General features: G+C 58.7%; 1 protein-coding gene across 2 annotated transcripts; it reads left to right on the top strand.

Annotated features, from left to right (window-relative positions):
• The first annotated feature begins 2,843 nt into the window (after positions 1-2,843).
• On the top strand, positions 2,844-14,914 carry EPN3 (epsin 3). 2 transcript variants are annotated; one of them, XM_029079954.1, is made up of 10 exons: positions 2,844-2,917; positions 5,599-6,217; positions 6,577-6,695; positions 7,930-8,010; positions 8,314-8,421; positions 8,579-8,666; positions 9,247-9,543; positions 12,395-12,487; positions 13,551-13,781; positions 13,992-14,914. In XM_029079954.1, the coding sequence occupies exons 2-10, from the start codon at positions 5,644-5,646 to the stop codon at positions 14,294-14,296; spliced, it is 1,896 nt and encodes a 631-aa protein (XP_028935787.1). In that variant the 5' UTR covers positions 2,844-2,917; positions 5,599-5,643; the 3' UTR covers positions 14,297-14,914. The 2 variants fall into 2 exon arrangements, with proteins under 2 accessions (XP_028935787.1, XP_028935788.1); XM_029079955.2 differs by lacking the exons at positions 2,844-2,917; positions 7,930-8,010 and having other exon boundaries at positions 5,088-6,217.
• The last annotated feature ends 2,245 nt before the right edge of the window (positions 14,915-17,159 follow it).

Raw genomic sequence — 17,159 nt, 5'->3', positions numbered from 1 at the left:
AGAGTCTGTGACTTGTAGACCAGTACACACGGACTAATAAGGCTGCCAGGGTCTCAGGGCTCTCAACTCAGTCTCGATTTCCCCAAACAGCAAGGCGACAGGCAACTCTACGTCTTCCTCCTGGCCCCATTACCCTGGTCTTTTGAAAGTGCTGCCCCATTCTCCTCCACCTCCCTGCTTCAGCTCTGTCCGGCCCTGTGGGCCGGGCCAAGTCATCTTCCTGCTTTGGGTCTCAGTCCTGGTCTGTAAAAGGAGGAGGAGAAAGAGAGCCCGTGCTCCTCTCTCTTCATCTCTCCCTCCTTCCCTCCCTCCCTCCTTCCCTCCCTCCCTCCTTCCCTCTTTCATGCAACTACTGTGGGATGAAATGATGTCTGGGGAAAGCCTTGAGTTCATGGGAAGAAAGTTGCCATGTAATTTCTAAGCGTGATTATTATCGACATTATTATAATATTGCTGGCATCACTGTTAATAATAATAAACAGCAGTTTTCAGGGCCTCCTCAAGGTGTGAGAACAGCAGTCCTAGGTTGGGGGTGGGTCCTTTGGGTAGGACTTGGAGGCTTCGCAATCATGAAGGGGGAGGTCCAAGGCAGGAATCGCTCTTCTCAGGCCACCGGCCCCGGAGATTCCCTGAATGCGACTGGCCCTCCCCGAGCCCTGGGTTCCTCTCCTCATCTAGTTCTGGCTTTCTAGCCCTATGTTTGCCTGGAGGTTTCTTCTTTCAGCCTTTTTGAAAGGTTATGACAAGGTGTCAAGCAACCCCCCCAACCCCACACCCTCCCCACAGTTTTACAGCAGGAAAACTGAAGTTGGGAAAGGGTGGGAGGCCCTGTCCCACACCAGGTAACCATTTTGGAATAAAATCCAGCAGACTTGACCCCCAGATCTGGATCCTTTCCCTCTCTCTGCCTGACTGCCTCCACCCTGGCTCTTCCCCTTGGAGCTGGGACTGAGCTCAGGGTGGACTCACTAAGAGCAGTCAGAAAGAAACCACGATGAGGCTGAGAGTCAAAGGCTCAAACTTGCACCACTTGGCTTCCAAATTAAGCAACTCCTGCCATTCGAACCAGGCACCAGGCCCCAGCCTGCCTCAATTGCCAGCTAGTGAGTGTCTTTAGGAATGGCCTCTGGCCTCCTTTAAGAAAGGAAGTGGAGTATTCCAACCTTCTCCCAGATAGCCAGAGAATCCAAGACCAAGAGACAGGAGACCCCAGCCAAAAGGTACAGAGCTGGAATACTGTACTATTACCAGCATCCTCCCCCCATAACAATTACTTGGTTTCCTGCCCCAAGAATCAAGTGGCATGCAGAGTGGGGATGAGTAGGTAATTAACACACTGCCCACCCACCCCCAGGATTCTTGAAGTGAAGGGGAAGAAGAGGATACGCTCACTGTTGCGGGTGGGAAGTGGGAGAAGGTAGGAGGCAGGTGAGGCAGATTGGCAGGCAGGGAGGGAATAGCTTGGCCTAGTGGGAAGAGCACAGGATTGAGAGTCAGAGGACCTGGTTCTTATCCCTGTTATGTCACTTGCCTGCTATGTGGCCTTGGGTAAGACACATCTTCTCCGTGCCTCAGTTTTCTCATTTGTAAAATGTTCCCCCCTCACGTGGCTTGGTGAATAGAGCACAGCCTTGGAAGTCAGAAGGATCTGCACTCTAATCCCAGCTCTGACACTTGTCTGCTCTGTGACCTTGGGCACATCACTTAACTTCTCTGGGCCTCAGTTCCCTCATCTATAAAATGGAAATTAAGAACCTGAGCCATGTGGGACATGGACTGTGTCCAACCCGATTAGCTTGTATCTGCCCCAGCGCTTAGCACAGAGAAGCAGCGTAGCTGAGTGGAAAGAGCCCGGGCTTGGGAGTCGGAAGTCGTGGGTTCTATTCCCGACTCCGCCATTTGTCAGCTGTGTGACTTGGGGCAAGTCACTTAATAATAATGTTGGTATTTGTTAAGCGCTTACTATGTGCAGAGCACTGTTCTAAGCGCTGGGGTAAACACAGGGGAATCAGGTTGTCCCACGTGGGGCTCACAGTCTTAATCCCCATTTTACAGATGAGGGAACTGAGGCACAGAGAAGTTAAGTGACTTGCCCACAGTCACACAGCTGACAAGTGGCAGAGCTGGGATTCGAACTCATGAGCCCTGACTCCAAAGCCCGTGCTCTTTCCACTGCGCCACGCTGCTTCTGAGGCACTTAACTTCTCTGTGCCTCAGTTACCTCATCTGGAAAATGGGGATTAAAACTGTGAGCCCCAGGTGGGACAACCTGATTACCTTGTCTCTACCCAGTGCTTAAAACAGTTCTTGGCACATAGTAAGCGCTTAACAAATACCATTATTATTATTATTACCTGGCACATAATAAGCACTTAGCAAACACCGCGTAGACAGTGAGCCCCATGTGGGACAAGGACTAAGCCTCCCCTGATCCTCTTGTATCTACCCCAGTTCTTAGTACAGTGCTTGACACAGAGTAAGCGCCATAATTATTGTAGTTATCACTGTTATGAGAGAGGGAGGCAGAGAAGGAGGCAGTCTGCGCTGCTGTTGGGACAGCAGGCAACAGAAATCAAAGGTTTTCGACAGCCGTGGGGCAGGAACGGGTTAACGAGCCCGGCCGATTCCTCCTGTGTCCTATTACCGAACTGCCGTCGCCGCTGCCAAGGCAGACCTGCCCAGCCAGCTGAGCAACTTTCCCCACCGGTGCGGTGCGGCGCGGCGGTGCGGGTGCCCGAGGCCCGGGCCTGCCGCCCACCCAATCTCGGGGCTCCCGGGAGCCGGTTCCTTCTCCTCTCCCGCCCCCCACCAAGATGCCGACTCCAGGAGGGTCCGCGCCGGAGGGATCGAGGAAGCCGTAACGCGGCCGGGCTTGGGCCTGGAGCGGAGCCTCACGCTGCGGGCCCAGTGGAGAGAGGTAAGATGTGTCTCCTCCCACAGGGGCACGGGGGGTCAGGGTGGGGATCCCCCAGACGAGCTCTCCCTCCCTCCCCAAGCGGGAAGGTGAGAGGCCGGGGGGCGAGGATGGGCAGGAGGGAAGGACAGGAGGTCAGAGCATCTCTGACCAGGTAGCAGAGGCAGCTCCTTCCCTCCGGCACGGAAGGACGGCCGCTTGGGGCCCGGGCCAAGGGTGGCCTGGTCGGAAGGCTCTGCGGTGGCTGGTCCTAGAGCGGGGGTTCTCGTGCCCTTTCCCCCTGTGAGGCGTAGGTACCGGTTGAGAGCCGGGCGCCTCTGCCCCCTTCTCTGCTCCCTGCCTCCATGGCTTCCCACCCAAAAAATTGCCCCTAGGGTAAGGCTGGCTGCCAACTCGCCCCTTCTCTCCTCTCTCTCCCTCCCTTTCTCTCCCTCTCTCTGTCTCAGCATGGAGGAAACAGGCTCCAACTTCATTAGACCCTATCCAGTGGTCTCTACTGGTCAAACTGGGGGTTTCCTGGCAAAGGGGAAGGAGGCCCTGTCCCGGGACAGGGAGGGGGATATTTAGCAGAGAGTGGGGGCTCAGGTGGGGTCTGGCTGGATGTTCTAGGGAAACACGAGCGCAGGACCGCACTGGAGCTGACTGGCTTCTCCCGGCCCCTCCTGACCTTGGCGGCTCAGGGAGAGGGAGCGGGTCTGGACTATGCCTCTCAGGGGCATCCAGAGGTCTTGGGTCCCCACGCCTGGTGTTCGCCCACTGCCTCCCTCAGTTCCCAGGCCTTTGTGGGGGCCACTGTGAGGAATGCTCCTTTTGCCCCCTGCTCCCCCACAGTTCCCCATCTTTCTCCCCCTTGGGCCTCCAGCCTCGCTCACTTTCCTCGATTCTCTTCCATTCTGGACTTTGCACTGCCCTGTCCAGTTCTCTGTTCCTTTTCCTTCCCCTTCCTCTCTTTCCTACTCCCACCCCACTTTCCCATCTCCTCTCTCTACCCCCAAGAAGGCCAAGCCCCAGCTTCCCTGTGCCCTTCTCCCCGCCTGACAGCTCGGGCTCAAGGTCACTGCAGTAATTCCATACCAAGCTGTCTGGTGCGGCCGCCGCTGCCTTATCCGTTGCCCGGTTTCTGTTTCCCTCCCCTTTATTCCCGGGGATATTGTGTTCGATAAAAAAACTCTTTGCTTTTAACACCACTGGCACTACTCCCGCATGGCTCCCTTCCTCCCTCCCTCAACTCTCTCTCTCTATCACCTCTCTTCCTTTCTCTCTCCTTCCTGCTCATTTTTCTCTCCACATGTCTGTCTCTCTCTCTTCCTCTCCCTCTCTCTCTCTTCTTTTTATTTTTTCCTAGAGTTGCTTTGAGGAGCTCTCCGATCTACTTTTACCTCTTGCGTGGGGGCACAAGGCCAAGGGAGGGGTGGGCGAGTCCCCACTCTTCACCCCCATCTGCTGATCGGTAACTTTAGATTGCTGGGAAAGATGGAGACTACCCTCATGGCTGGCACTGCCCCCTGCCATTGACTGTGCCCAACCTCTCCCGTGGTCTGCCTGCCACAGGGTCTGGCTGCCATAGCCTTAGAGGCTTAGGGAGAGGAAGGGCAGAGCATAGTGGCCGCCCAGCCTGGGATCAAATCCCTAGTGTGGCAAGGGGCGGCCTGGTGGTATGGACCAATGGCTTGGGCCGGTGGTGGAGGGGAGACTGAAGGGGAAAATGAGGGGGAAGGGTGTCCCCAATTGGGGTTGGGCTGCTCCCAGATCTGTGTTTATGGCACCCAACTGGTTTTGCTGGTTTGAATGCAAGGTGCTGGGGGTTGCGTGTGTTCGGGGGCGGGCTGGGTGTGAAATTCTCTCCCATCCGGATTCCGCCATCCGCCCGCCCGGCCGTCCGGTTGGGAGTCCCAGGCAGGTCGCCTCTGAGTCACCTTCGAGGGAAGGAGGAAAAGGAGTCGAGGGATCCACCCATCCCAGAGCCTCCGATCCGGCCACCGGTCCGCAGACAGCTCCTTCTGGGCTGTCTGGAGCCCCCTCCCCTGGGCCCGGGCCCCGAGGGCACTCAGACTGCCTCTCCTACAAACCCTCTGGCAACTGGAGCTTGGGGACGAGAGGTTCATCCTGCCCCCTGCCCCCCGACCCCTGCCCTGCCCTGCCTGCCTATCCAGCTTCCTCCATCTTCTCTGCCCTAACTTCTGAGGAGAAGGAGGCAGCAACTGGTGACAGGTTGGCAGCAGCTGGTGACAGGCTGGCGGCGGTGTGGAGCACGAGGGGTCGTGGTGGTGGGAAAGAGGTTGCGGGGAGCGAAAAGAACTGGCCGGGCTGCCATCGGCTGTGCCCTCCTGGAATTTTAGACCTCCCATTTGTTGGTGGGGGGAGGGAGAAGAAATCTGAGGATTAGGGGGAGTTGAGGCCAGGGTTGGTCAGCCTGATGGCTAGCATGGCCGATTGAGGATGCTTTCTGCCCCCCTGGGGCACAGACCACCCACCTTGAGGCAGCCCCAGGCCTGGTGCTATGGGAGGGTGGTGGGCTGGACCCCAACTGGCTGGTCGGGGTCATCAGAGGGTGGGAATCAAGCCTTGGATCCACTCTCTCCCGCAGACCCGCCTGGAGGGCGGGGTGGTCCGGGCCCTGCCCTCATAAAGCTGGGCCCCTCTGCTTCTTCCAGAGCCCAGCCCGGGTCCCCTTTCACCCTCAGCCCGGGACTCCTGAAACCGACGGATTTTCATCTCTCTCGGGGGTCATGACGACCACCTCGGCGCTGCGGCGCCAGGTGAAGAATCTTGTGCACAATTACTCGGAGGCGGAGATCAAGGTGCGGGAGGCCACCAGCAATGACCCCTGGGGTCCACCCAGCTCTCTCATGTCCGAAATTGCCGATTTGACTTTTAACACGGTGGCCTTCGCCGAGGTCATGGGCATGATCTGGCGCCGGCTGAACGACAGCGGAAAGAACTGGCGGCACGTGTACAAGGCCCTGACGCTGCTGGACTACCTCCTCAAGACGGGCTCGGACAAGGTGGCCCACCAGTGCCGCGAGAACCTGTTCACCATCCAGACGCTCAAGGACTTCCAGTACGTGGACCGTGACGGCAAAGACCAGGGCGTCAATGTGCGCGAGAAGGTCAGGCAGGTGGTGGGGCTCCTCAAGGACGAGGAGCGGCTGAAGCGAGAGCGGACCCACGCCCTCAAGACCAAGGAGCGCCTGGCCCTGGAGGGAGCCGCCATCGGCAGCGCTCAGCTGGGCACTGGCCGCCGGCCCTCCCGTTACGGGGATGAGTTCGGCAGGGTCCGGGGGTCCCCGTCCTCCTACAACTGTGAGTTGGGGGTCTCGGGACGGAGGGAGGTGGGAAGGGGCTCAGGGGAGGGGGAGACTGGGGGGACTTGAGGGGGGTTACCGAGACCTTTTACTCTCCTCATCTGTCCAGTTCAGTCCAGTGAGAGGGCATGGTCTGAAGCTACTGAGTTGAGACCCGAATGGAGGGAGCAGGCCCTCGCTGCATAGAGACCTCCCCCATCATACGCACAAACGAACTGAAGGGACTTTGGTCTCCCTTTCATTTCTCTGGCTGAGAGGGGAATCCCCTTCAGCCCCTGCCCTCTCCCATCTCCCATGGTACCACAAGCCCCCCCGCACCCTGCAACTATTTCATCCCTTCACCCTATCACGTTCCAGCCACATCCTCGTCCCCGCGCTTGACCTCTGACCTGGAGCAAGCCAGACCGCAGACTACCGGAGAGGAGGAGCTGCAGCTGCAGTTGGCCCTGGCCATGAGCAGGGAGGAGGCCGAGAAGGTACCGGGGTCGGTCGTGAGGGTGGGGCCGGTGTCCAGGCGGGGCGGAGCCTCTACTCCAAAAGAGATAACTGAGTTTCCTCGGGGGCTCTCTGGCAGCGTCTGCAGCTGGTTGCTGGTCAGACTGAGCTGGACCATCTGGGCACTGGCACAGAGGCCACCTGCCCGAACTTCAGGCAGGGGCTGCTGATCATCAGGGACCCGACCTAAGTCAGTGTCATGGGTCTTGAATCCCCAACTGCACCTTGGGCTCCCCTGTCACCCGGGAGCTCAGACCACTGGTCCTTTGGTCTTGCCTGAGAGGGAAAGACACCCCGAACCCCTAGAGCAGCCCCGGAAGGCTGAGGCTGGACTACCTCCCTGCTTCCAGGCTCTCGGGCAACTGGAGAGTCAGACGCTCTGTCAGCTGTCCTTGGGCTGCCCCGCAGCTTCCTGAGGGCCGTCTCCATGTTGGCTCCTGTTAGAAATCCTCTCCTCCTCCTGAAGGCCAGGCAGAGTGCCGGGGAGCCCGGAAAGGCTTCGCGACCAGCGGAAACCCTCGAGGAGGAGGGGATAAAGTGAATCTCATAACCATTAGACCATGGGCACTTGTGGCTTGGGGGTGGAATCTCCCAGCCTTCTCACCCTCACTCCACCTGCTCGTCCCCTCATCCTGCCCCCGAGGCCCTCCCCTACCCAGAGAAGTGCTGTCTGCTGGAGATTCTCTGCGACAGGAGAAACTGGGCCTCTGAGTCCTCACCACTGCTCCACATCAGCTCCGTGGGAGCTGCTGGACCCACCAGCCCAAGGATCCCTCTCCTCTAAAACCCGAGCATCATCTCCTCAGCCCGGGTGGCAGCGTGTCCCTGATGCTGTCATTCCCGGTTTCCAGACCACCCTAGTGCCCTATGGCTCTATCTCCCTGCCCCCCCTCACCCTCCCACCCCAACCTAGGGCCCTTGCCCTGTTCCTTCTCTCCTGCAGACCAGGCTGGAGTGAGTCAGGCAGAAAATAGCGAGGCATTTCCCCAGGCTAGGCCTGCCCAGCCCCTCCTCTGCCCCCAGCAAGCAACTGAGTGGAGGCCCGGGGCTGCCTCGGAGAGCCAGGGGTTGGAGGGTTCGTAGGGCGAAATACCCCTCGGCTGCCTTAGAGAGCTTGCTGGGGGACTGGAAATACCCCTGAGCTAGAATCCCCACCAGACCTAGGCCGGGGCCCGGGAGCCCCTCCATCACCCACTTTTCCTCCACCGGGAGCAGCCGGCCCCTCCAGCCTCCAGCAGGGATGAGGATTTGCAGCTGCAGCTGGCACTGCGCCTGAGCCAGCGGGAGCACGAGAAGGTACCGGAGCACCGAAGCAGAGCGTGGGCTCGGGCTGGGACGCTGGCTTCAGCTGCTGCTCCTGGAGGTGCCCACGGGTCTTCTGTCTGCTTACCTTGGGGTCTCCGCTGGCTCCTCTCATTGCTGGAGCGGGCCCCCCGCTTCTCGTCCCGACTGCGGGCCCTGGCGGGGGCTGACTCCCCAGTCCGCCCCGGCGGGGACTTGGTTTAACCCCCTCCCCGCCTCCTGAGGTGGCTCTGACTTCGAGCCTGGCTTCCTTCCCCTCACAACCCTCACCTTCCCTTCCTGCCCCCTTGGATGCAGGAAGTGAGGGCCTGGCAAGATGAGGACTCCCCTTTCCCAAATGGTGCCGGCCGGGGACGCCGGGACCAGGAGGAGGAGGAGGAGGAGGAAGAGCTGAAGATCAACCAGGTGAGCGAAGGTGGGCGTCCGGAAGCCGGGGGCCAGGGAAAGGGACTGGGGGCAGCTGAAAACCATGAGAACGACTTTGATCCCACCACCCGGCGGGGAATCTCCTCATCCGCCATCTCCCAAGTTGGCATGCTAACCCTCTTCTTGCCCCCTGCAGTCCTCCGTCTTGGACCTGGTGGACATCTTTGGTCCAGCGCCAGCCCCGCCCTCCACACACACCTCGGCTGACCCCTGGGACATCCCAGGTATGTCCCTCGGCATTCCCAGCCCAGGCTTCATCTCACTGGGACTACTGCGTGACCTGATGGATAGAATCTGGGCCTGGGAGCCAGAAGGACCTGGGTTCTAGTCCTGGCTCTGCCACTTATCTGCTGTGTGATGCTAGGCAAGTCACTTCACTTGTGTGGGCCTCAGTTACCTCATCTGTTAAATGGGAATTAAGACTCTGAACCCCATGAGGGACAGGGACTCTGTCCAACCTGATTTTCTCATATCCACCCTGGCCCTTAATACAGTTTCTGGCACATAGTAAGAGCTTAACAAATACCATGATTATTAATCTTATTCTCCAGCTCCACCCCCACCCCGCTCTGCTGCTGGGGGGAGTCCTTTCTACCGGGATCCCTGGATTGGGGGACTCTGTGACCCTGGGCCCTTGTAACCTCTCGCCACTAGCTCTGTGGGAGTTAAAGGGCAACGCCGTCCCGAGGGTGCCCCTGCTCCATGATCCAGGCACTTCTATCCCTCCTCCTTCGAGATCCGGGCACCTTGACCGCCCCCCTCTTCCGAGACCCTGGCGCCACACCCGTGCTCCTGTCATTCCAGGTTTCAAGGCCACCGTGGAGCCCAGTGGCTCTTCCTGGGGCCCAACAACTGATCCCTGGGCTCCAGCTTCGGCCAGGGACCCCCCGAACCACACGGCCCTGTCCGGCAGCCAGACCTCAGGGGAGCCTTGGGGCCTGGCCCCTGCCCTCTCCTCCTCGGAGCCCTGGAGCCGTCCCTGCGTCCCGTCCTCAGACCTCTGCTCTGCAGACCCTTGGGCCAAAGCCTCCCCTCTGCACAAGCCCTCAGGTACAAGAGCTGATGTCTGGGGTCCCGCGGTGGACACCTCCTCCCCACCTGGTAAGTTACGGGCACTGCCCCCCTTCAGACAGTCCTCTTCTGGGGTCTCTCCCTAGGCGAGGTGTGTGTGTGTGTAGGGGGTGAGGGCTGGGGCAGGAGATGGAGGTCTGGGAGCTGCCGCCCAGTTCAGCCCCAACCTGCCCAGAGTTGGGGAGGAAGGGAGGTGGAGGCGAGGAAGGGAGGTGGAGGAGAAGAAGGGGGAAGAGGAAGAGGAGGAGGAGAACAAAGGGCAAAGCTCACCCCAATCAATTAATCAATCAATCCATCCTACTTATTGAGCGCTTACTGTGTGCAGAGCACTTAGGAGAGTACAATTTAGCAGAGTTGGAAGACATATGTTCCCTATCCACAGTGAGCTTCCACTCTAGAGGGGGAGACAGACATTAAAATATAAATAAATTTTGGATAGGTACCTAAGTGCTGTGGGGCGGAGGGAGGGATGAATAAAGGATGCAAATCTAAGTACAAGGGTGACACAGAAGAGAGTGGAATAAGAGGAAATGAGGGTCACTGTAGAGAGCATCACCTTCCTTTCAGTCTCACAAGCCTGTAACCTCGACGTTATCCTCAACCCAACTCTCTCATTCAACCCACATATTCGACCTTCACGACATCCTAAATCCTGTTGGTTCAACCTTCACAACATTGCTAAAATCCACCTTTTTCTCTCCTTCAAAACTGCTACACATTGATCCAAGCACTTATCCTACCCCATCTTGATTACTCTATCAGTCTCCTTGCTGACCTCCCTGCCTCCCGTCTCGCTTTACTCCCTTCCACACTTCACTCTGCTGCCCCAATCATCTTTCTACAAAAACGGTATAGAAATGTTTCCTCACTCCTCAAAAACCTTCAGGGGTTATCCCTCCACCTCCGCATCAAACAGAATCTCCGTACCGTTGGCTTTAAAGCACTCAGTCACCTCTCCCGCCCGACCTTACCTCACGGTTCTATTAAAACTCAGCCACACAGTTCACTACTCTAATGCCAATCTACTCACTGCACCTCGATCTTGTCTGTCTTACTGCTAACCTCTCGCCCACACCCTGCCTCTGGTCTGGAACACCCTCCCTCTTCATCTCCACCCTCAGAGCCCCCTATTGAAGACACATCTCCTCCAAGAGGCCTTCCCTGACTAAGCCCTCGTTTCCTTCTCTCCTCCTCTCATTTCTGCCTCACCCTGACTTGCTGCTTTTATTCACCACCCATCACCCCCTCCAGCCCCACAGCACTTAGGTACATATCTGTAATTTATTTATATTAATCTCTGTCTCCCGCTCTAGACTGTAAGCTTGTTGTAGGCAGGGAACTTGTCTCGTATACTGTTGCGTTGTATTCTCCCAAAGAGTTAGTGTAATGCCCTGAACACAGTAAATACGATTGACTGATTGATGTCTCACGGACAATTAACTCTCCCGTCTTCAAAACCTTATCGAAGGCACAACTCCTCCAAGAGGGCTCCCCTGATTAATCCCTCATTTCCCCTTCTCCACTCCCTTCTGAGTTGACCTTGCCACCTGCATTTGCTCCCTTTTATTCATCTCTCCCTCAGCCCCACAACACTTATGTATAAATGAGTAATTTATTTATATTGATGTCTGTCTCCGCCTCAAGACTGTAAGCTAGTTATGGACAAGGAACGTGCCTACCGACTCTGTTATAGTGTTACACTGTACTCTCCCAAGCGCTCAGTACACCCAGTAAGCTCTCGCAATAAATACGATCGATCGATTGATTGAAGGTCTAGTTGGGGACGAATTCTAGAAAGAACTGTGCTTTTAATAAGGCTTTCAAGGTGGGAAAAGTGATCATCTGTCAAAAGCGAAGAGAGAGGGTCAGGGTGTTCCAGGGCAGAGGCAGGACGTGGGTGAGAGGTCGGTGCTGGGAGAAACGAGATGGAGGTAGAGTGAGTAGATTGGCATTAGAGGAGCAAAGTGTGCAGGCTGGATCATAGTAGGAAATCAGGAAGATAAGGTAGGAGGGGGCAAGGTGATAGAGTGCTTTAAAGCCTATGATAGAGTTTCTCTCTAATGAGGTGAATTTTCTTTATGGTATTTGTCTAGTGCTTACTATATCCCAGACACTGTATTAAATGCTGGGGTAGATACAAGTTAATCAAGTTGAACACAAACCATGTCCCACATGGGGCTCACAGTCTTATACCCCATTTTATAGATGAAGTAACTGAGACCCAGAGACGGGAAGTGACTGGCCCAGGGTCAGACACCAGATACGTAGTGGTGCTGGGATTAGAAACCAGGTCCTTCTGACTTCCAGGCCCTGGGCCTTATCCACTAGACCCTGCTGCTTCTCGGCCCCTTCTCCGGTGGCTGGGCAACCGCCGGGCGTTCATGAGCAGTGGGGAAGTATGGACCGAATGGTTTTGTGGAAACAAGATCCAGGCAGCCGAGGGGAGAGACGGGAGGCAGGGAGTTGAGCAAGGAGGCTGATGGAAACATGTCTATCAACTCTGTTATACTGTACTCACTCAAATGCTTAGTACAGTGCTCACAGTAAGTGCTCAATAAATATGACTGATTCAGTCATCAAGGCGGGATAGGCGAAGTGCTTGGATTAACATGGTAGCAATTTGGATGGAGTGGAAAGGGTGGGGAAAATCCCAGTTCTGGTAAACTGTCCTGCGGGCTTGGGAGAGGAATAGGAGGGGTCATTCGTTTTTCCACTTCCTCTCTTCCTGTCTTTCCTCTTCCCCACTTCAACCGCACCTCCCCTTCCTTCCCTGACTCCCCCATCTCCCACCCGCCTACCTGCTCCCATCGCCCCTTTCCTCTCTTAACCCCCTGGCCCGGTCTCTCCGCCCCCCTCGCCTCCCTTCTCTCCCACCCCTCAGGTGGCTCTGACTTCGACTTATTCACCAAACTCCCAGACCCGACGGAGCCCGGGGAGAGGCCGGAAAGTGCGGGGCGGCCTAATAGTCCTGGGGGTAAGCTTGAGCGCCATGTACCGAGGGGTCCGCCCCGCGGAGCCGACACCCCGGCCACCGGCCAACAGCCGGAGTCCTTGGGCAGCTCCTTCTGGAGGGAGGCCCGGGGCTGGGCACGCTGGAGCCTGTACCTCGACCCTGGGCCCCCTGCTGACCCCGAAGCTCCCCCGGCGGAGGAGCTGAATGTGCCCCCGACCCGACTCGCTCCCCTTCCTCCTACCCCCCGCTACCGGGTGGGTTGGAAGGACTAGAAATCAGACTGAGTTAACCCATCCAGGTCTTCACCTCCCGGTTCGGATGCTAATTCCAGTCCGAAGCCACGGGATTTGGTCGGGAAAGTGTCATTCGTTTTTCATTTAGTCAATTGTATCTATTATTATTATTAATAATAATAATGATGGTATTTGTTAAATGCTTACTATTTGCCAAGCACTGCTCTAAGTGCTGGGGTAGTTACGAGGTCACCAGGTTGTCCCACGTGGGGCTCACAGTCTTAATAATAATAATGACATTTGTTAAGCGCTTACTATGTGCAAAGCACTGTTCTAAGCGCTGGGGTAGTACAAGGTAATTAGGGTGTCCCACGTAGGGCTCACAGACTTCATCCCCATTGTACAGATGAGGTAACTGAGGCACAGAGAAGTTAAGTGGCTTACCCAAGGTCACACAGCAGACAAGTGGCCGAGCCGGGATTAGAACCCACGTCCTCTGACTCCCAAGCCCGTGATCTTTCCACTAAGCCACACTGCTTCTTGAGCGCTTACTATGTACAGAGCACTGTACTAAGTGCTCAGAAAGTATAATACAGCAACAAAGAGAGACGATCCCTGCCCACAGAGGTCTTACAGTCTACCCACCCGCCCCTCACAACGGTGGTGACAGGCTAATCCGGCCCCGGAAACGGACCCGCCGGGACCCGAGGATCGGGTGGCAGAAGCCCCGGGGCCAGAGGGAGAGGGACAGCGAGCCGAGGGGAGCGACGGGATCTGAACCCCGGCACCTGCCCCGCCCAGCCTGTGACTCCCCTTCTCCCCCACCCCCTCCGGCCCTCTCCTCGCCTCAGACCCGGACCTGTTCGGGGACCTCGTGCCGGGTCCCAAGCAGAATGGCCGGGAGGAGCCCGGGCCCTTCGACGTCACGGGTCTGGCCAGCGCCCTGGCCCAGCCGGGCAGCGGCCCCCGATCGGGCCGGACTCCGGAGTCTTTCCTGGGCTCCTCGGCTTCCTCCCTGGTCAACCTGGACTCGCTGGTGGTGGCTCTGCAAGCCCCGAAGGCCCGAAACCCGTTTCTGCCAGGTAAGGGGGCCGCCGGGCTCCAGGGCCCCAGGCCGCCAGGTCCCCGTCTCCCCCGGGTGCCCCTGCCGCGAGGCCTGGGTCCCCCATCTCTGCGCCCCTGGGTCCCAGCCCTCTCCATCCGGTCGCGCCCCCGCCCCCCTTTCTACCGCTCGTCCGGTCGCGGGCCCGGGGCCTCGCCCTCCGTCAACGCTCCTCTTCCTTCCCCAACAGGCCCCACCACGCCGGCTCCCACCAACCCTTTCAGCCTGGGCGAGCCGGGCAGGCCCACCCTGAACCAACTGCGGACGGGGTCCCCCGGCCCCAGCCTGGCCCCCGGGGACCCCGCCGGCTCCATGACCTACAGCGCCTCGCTCCCTCTCCCGCTCAGCAGCGTCCCTCTCCAGGGCGCCCTCCCGGCTTCCACGGGCGTCTTCCCTTCTCTGGTCCAGGCCTTGCCCCAGCCCCTGCTCCCCGCCGCCGGACCCGGGGCCCCACCTCCCCCGGCGCCCCAGACAGGCCCGAACCCTTTCCTCTGAGAGCCCCTCTCCCCACGGGGTCGCCCACCCCTCCGGCTTGAGGGCATCTTGTCTGTCGCCCTTCACCACCTTCTCCGCGCTGCCGCTGGCCCTCCCCCGGGCAGCGGGCCCTCTACCGGGGCAGCCACTGCCCTCCGGGCCCACCGTGGGGTTCGGGGAAGGAAGGGGACTCCTGCCCGCGGGCCGAATCCCGGCTAGCTCAACCGCAGGCGAGGGAGCGGCGGCCGCGGCCTGGCGCCGGGAGCCGCCCGGGCAGCCCAGCTCGGGCTCCCTCCGGGCCAGAGGAGAGCCAAGGCCGCGCCACCCGCAAGGAGAAGGTTCGAACCCCGTGGCCCCCCGCCCCGGGGCTCAGCCTGCTCCAGCTCACTGGACACCGCGCCCGCCCCCTCCTCCGCAGGGGTCGGGCGTCCTCTCGGGGCCACCGGAGGCCCCCCGGCTGCCTGGGAGCTGACCGGAATCCCTCCTGGCTGCAACCTCTAGGCCCTCGGTCGCCCGGCTGGGTACCGCGGGTGAGGCCTCCCGCTGGGGAAGGCGGTTCCGGCGGCGGGGGCGCCCACAGAGGACCCCGAAGACGAAACTGACCGATGGGTCTATAATAAACAGTGCTCCGCGAGGACAGCAGCCGTGCCTTTCTTATCGGACGGCCCGGGCCCCCACCCGAGGGGGCAGGGCGGATGCCCACTGCCACGTTAACGCCTCAGCGCTTTGACACGAAGAGCCCACGGGCCAGGCCGACTCGCATTCGTCCACCGTGAAATCGATTCGGCGTTTACTGTGTGCCTAGCACTGGGCTCGGCGCCGGGGTAGCTGCTGTGTTCTGGACGCCGACTGTGGGCCCGGCGCCGTACTAGACACCTACCGAGGGCGGAGCACCGTACGAGGAGCTTGGAGGCATACATTAAGAGTTAGAGAGACAGAGGAGATCACCTACTAATAGGGCAGACAAGCAGACACGAGGTGTCTTGAGAGAAGTAGCGTGGCTTAGTGGCAAGAGCCCGGGCTTGGGAGTCAGAGGTCATGGGTTCTAATCCCGCCTCCTCCACTTGTCAGCCGTGTGACCTTGGGCCAGTCACTTCGCTTCTCCGGGCCTCAGTGACCTCATCTGTGAAAACGAGGCTGAAAAAATGTGAGCCCCACGTGGGACAGTCTGATGACCCTGTACCTGCTCCAGCGCTTAGAGCAGGGCTCAGCACATAGTAGGCGCTTAACAGATACCATAGTTAGTACTATTATTATTATTATTCCTAGTGTGGGAACAGGAGGGAAAACGAGGACAGTCAGTGGGGAGCGAGGCACAGATAGGTGAAGGGGAATGGGAGGTTAGACTGGAAAATTATTTAGTGAGCGCTGGCCTGACGCCCGGGCCCCCCAAAGCCCCCCAGTGCACCCCACTTCTCCCGACTGCACTCCCAGTTGTTGCCACCGGAGGGCGCTCGGAGACTGGCGATGAAGCCACTTTCAAGTTTGGGGGCCGCGTCTACACCAGCGGCTCTGCCCCAGTGTCTAGAGAAATAATGATAATGACGTTGGTATTTGTTAAGCGCTTACTCTTTGCAGAGCACTGTTCTAAGCTCTGGGGGAGATACAGGGTCATCAGGTTGTCCCACGTGAGGCTCACAGTCTTCATCCCCGTTTGACAGATGAGGGAACTGAGGCACAGAGAAGTGAAGTGATTTGCCCACAGTCACAGAGCTAAGTGGCAGAGCAGGGATTCGAACCCTTGATCCCAAGCCCGGGCTCTTTCCACTGAGACACGCTGCTTCCCCTAAAAAGGTTAGTCTCCCTCCTCCCCACCATCCCCCAGCCCCGATCCCTGTACTCACGGGACGGGGGTCACTCCGTCCCCTCTTCCCGCATGACTGTCTCTGTAGACAGAGGTGCCCTACCGAGGCTTCGAAGTAAATTAGTGGCCGGTGTAGACCGGGTTCCTGGGAGGAGAGATCAGGACATAGCCGACCCTTCAGATGGACGAAGCGGGGAGGGACTGGGGTGCGGCCCCCGGCTGGGGTGCGTCCAGCCATCGACTGTGTCCCCGTCAGGCTCCGCCGAGCCCCTCCGCAAAATAGGGTAGGGGGAAAGCAGGAGACTTGCCCTGCCCAATCCCCTTCTCTTCTCCTCCTTGGCCTCACCCCCAGCACCCATGTTTCCAGGCCATTCCTCCTTTCCCCCTCTCCCACCCAGCCCCGCCGAGACACTCCCCCTTTCTTTCTAGGACACAGCCCTACGTCTTGCAGCCTTAGCCTCGCCCCCGGCACCCCATGTTTCAGGGTGGCCTTGCCCCCTACGTACTCGGCCCCCTTTTTCCTCCTCCACCCGGCTCTGCTTCCAGCCCCCTTCGCATTCGAGTCTTCCTCCATCCCCCCCCACGCCGCCTTGGTCCAAGGTCACCATGCTGGGAAGAGGGGCCTTTCGGCGCCTCCTGTCACAACTTTGGGTGGGATGGATTGGGTCTGGCCTGACAGAAGACTCCCCTCGCCGCCCTCCCAACCCCCTTCTTCTCCATTGGATTCTATCTTCTTTCTTTTAGTTTTTTGGGGTCTGTCCACTTTGTTGGACGGGTCTGAATTTCCACTTTCTCCACGCCACCCCCTCTCGACCCCTCCCCCCGAACACACACATGACCCCGGGGTCACTCGATTCTCTCCTTGTCCTGGACAGCATCCCTCTATCCCTCGCCTTCCCCCTTCTCATCCAAATGTCCGAATCTCACTCTGGTTATACTGTGGAGTCCCCCCCTTCCCTCCCCCTTCCAGGAGGACGCCCCCCACCCCAACCGCCCCACCCTCACGTCATGGGGGGGGGGGCAGCTGTTTGCAGGGAAAATAGGGACGTTCCATCCATTGTGAACGGGCTCCACCTCACA

Source organism: Ornithorhynchus anatinus, chromosome 15 (genome assembly GCF_004115215.2).
Source record: "Ornithorhynchus anatinus isolate Pmale09 chromosome 15, mOrnAna1.pri.v4, whole genome shotgun sequence".
In the NCBI taxonomy this organism is placed as follows: Eukaryota; Metazoa; Chordata; class Mammalia; order Monotremata; family Ornithorhynchidae; genus Ornithorhynchus; species Ornithorhynchus anatinus.
The sequence above is the reverse complement of the archived record's forward strand: the minus strand, read 5'-3'. Positions and strand labels throughout refer to the sequence as shown.

What these genes read in the sequence shown, in the direction of transcription:
- EPN3 (XM_029079954.1), top strand. Translation starts at nt 5,644, where the DNA reads ATGACGACCACCTCGGCGCTGCGGCGCCAGGTGAAGAATCTTGTGCAC. An exon ending in GCCAGCGGGAGCACGAGAAG is followed by an intron (nt 8,011 to 8,313) that starts GTACCGGAGCAC and finishes CCTTGGATGCAG; the next exon opens with GAAGTGAGGGCCTGGCAAGA. An exon ending in TGACCCCTGGGACATCCCAG is followed by an intron (nt 8,667 to 9,246) that starts GTATGTCCCTCG and finishes CTGTCATTCCAG; the next exon opens with GTTTCAAGGCCACCGTGGAG.